We start from the raw sequence: 2195 nt of genomic DNA on the forward strand, positions 1-2195 counted from the left end.
TCTCTGAAACAGTTTATTAACGCCTAAATTAACTTAAAATGCCGAAACCTGGCGGCAAAATATGTTTGCTTTTCTCATCCTGGTGCCTGCAGTTTGGATTAGATAGGTGAAAACGCTAATGCTAACTTCACACCAAAAGCAACAAAGGCAGCAGGAGCTGCTAGTTTACATAGAAAGTCAATGGTTGGCGAGCATCAAGGCGGAGGAAAAGGTCCTGCAGCAGCAGGAGCATCGCATCATGAGCTTCTGAGAATCTGATGCGCTCGATGCGCTTCAGAAGCAGCAGCTGCTGGGGTTGGAAAAATTGAACTTTTGCTGCTCGACGCACCACATCAACCAATCAGAGAAGCTGATCTAGGAGCTGGCAGGGAGACAGACACAGCGCTGCTGATGCAGATTGCTATGATCACTCCTCTGAAACAGTTTAACGCCTAAATTAATTTGAAATGCCAAAATCTGCTGACAAAACATGTTCGCTTTTATTATCCTGGTGCCGGCAGTTTTGGATTACGTACATGAAAACCTTCTAAATTATAGTCTAAATTCACCCCCCATAACATGGGAAGAAATAAATGTACCTGCAACTCTTTAACTGCGTTTATTTCCCTCTTCATCAACAATAAATCCTGTGGATTTGGTGACATTTGATCAAGAGCAATTTTGTCCATGTATATTTTAATACGAGGCTGTACTACGCTAAGGCTGATGACGTTTTTACAGTACATGAGCATATGAGAACACACAAGTACACATATTGAGAAACGGCCGTGTACTTGTGCGTTCTCCTGTGCTCATCATTTTAAATGTTATTTTATTTAATTTCACTTCAGGTCCAGTACATTGTTGTTGCTAACATGCTTTACTTCCTAAAATTCAGTTTCTGCAACAAAATTTGTAATTTAGAAAATCTATTATTACAGTTCACTCTAGGAGTGTGTTTTCGATCAGGAAGAACACTTCATATAAAAGTGAGCGTTTGTATTGGTCTTAATTAGGGGTATAAATCACATCCATCAAGGCGATTCGATTCAGTATCAATTTCCTGACCAAACGATTCAATTATTTTCGATACTCAGGAATACACCACGATACAGTATGATTCGATTAATTGTTTTTTGTTGTTGTTTTTTTTTTTTTTTTTACACACCTTAAAGGCTAGACAATGTTTGAAATTTGAAATAAATCAGTGAAAGCTGAAATATCGTTATGCATTTTTTTTTTGAGAAACAACAGCAAATAACAGAAGTAGAAAAGTTGCATCAAAAAATTAGTGCAAAATTAGTGCAATGAGTGCAATGCAATAGCTCGGCTCCAGACGTCCCCGCCCCCTCCACAGACGCTCAGCTGCACCTCTCCCAAATTGTAGCTGACCGCAGACAGTGCGGACAGGAGGTCGGCTTGTTTTGTCTTTATGACCAAATTTGCGAAAAACAAATTGTGAAGTTTGACCCGCTCGAAGAGCGAGGTGCGCGAGAACGCTGGGACCCTTTTTCCACCTGGAAATTTGTTGTTTTTTTTTTATACAACATAAAGTTGCAAAAAATAGAATTAAAACTAAATAAAATATGAGAAAAATAAATGTTTTTTAAAGTTTAATTTACAGATTGCATTTCTGTTAAGTTTCCGTTTACAAAACATGTTCTATAGTTTCAACAATAATGGACGTAAATGCACTCCGGATGTCGTGCTAATTTAGCTATTTTTACACTGGCTTTCCCTCCTTAGAGCAGCTGGATTCCTGGGAGCTGACAGAAAATGGCGGGAACCTGTGGAAAGTGGAGGACATGCCAGGAGACTGCGGCCATGACTTCTACAATGAGGAAGTCACAAAATATTTTGTAACTTCTTTTGAGTGAGTGGTTATAAACCCTGCTATGCTAACATTAAGTGGCCTGCATTCCTGCCTTCCTTTGTTTGGAGCTATTGATGGGGGCATCTTTAATAAGTTGAATGTCTCATGCTTCCAATGCTATAGTATAGCTAAATGCTAACAATCCTTTTCCTGCATTTCCAAGACTTTGCCTAAAGAGACAGGTGATTAACCTGTTAGAGGAGGGTTACAGCCCAGATCAGCTGGACGCTCAGCCTCCTGTCACAGTGGAAGACTGGTAAGACCACTATTGAGCATTTTTTCTATGGTTAAAACTTTACATGCACAAGTTCACCCTCACAAACAATTACAGGTGCTAGGCTCC

The 2195-nt window shown here is 39.6% G+C and overlaps 1 protein-coding gene across 2 annotated transcripts in view; it reads left to right on the forward strand.

The window, feature by feature from the left end:
- LOC107097888 (F-box only protein 2-like) overlaps window positions 1-2195 on the forward strand; it is an 11503-nt gene that overhangs the window by 6480 nt on the left and 2828 nt on the right. For both annotated transcript variants that reach the window (XM_015395227.1, XM_015395228.1), the window contains exons 3-4: window positions 1726-1852; window positions 2016-2108. In XM_015395227.1, the coding sequence (XP_015250713.1) occupies window positions 1726-1852; window positions 2016-2108 (220 nt within the window). The remainder of the gene's footprint in view (window positions 1-1725; window positions 1853-2015; window positions 2109-2195) is intronic.

The sequence above is a fragment of the Cyprinodon variegatus genome, unplaced genomic scaffold (assembly GCF_000732505.1).
Source record: "Cyprinodon variegatus isolate N-32 unplaced genomic scaffold, C_variegatus-1.0 Scaffold731, whole genome shotgun sequence".
NCBI classification, from domain to species: domain Eukaryota; kingdom Metazoa; phylum Chordata; class Actinopteri; order Cyprinodontiformes; family Cyprinodontidae; genus Cyprinodon; species Cyprinodon variegatus.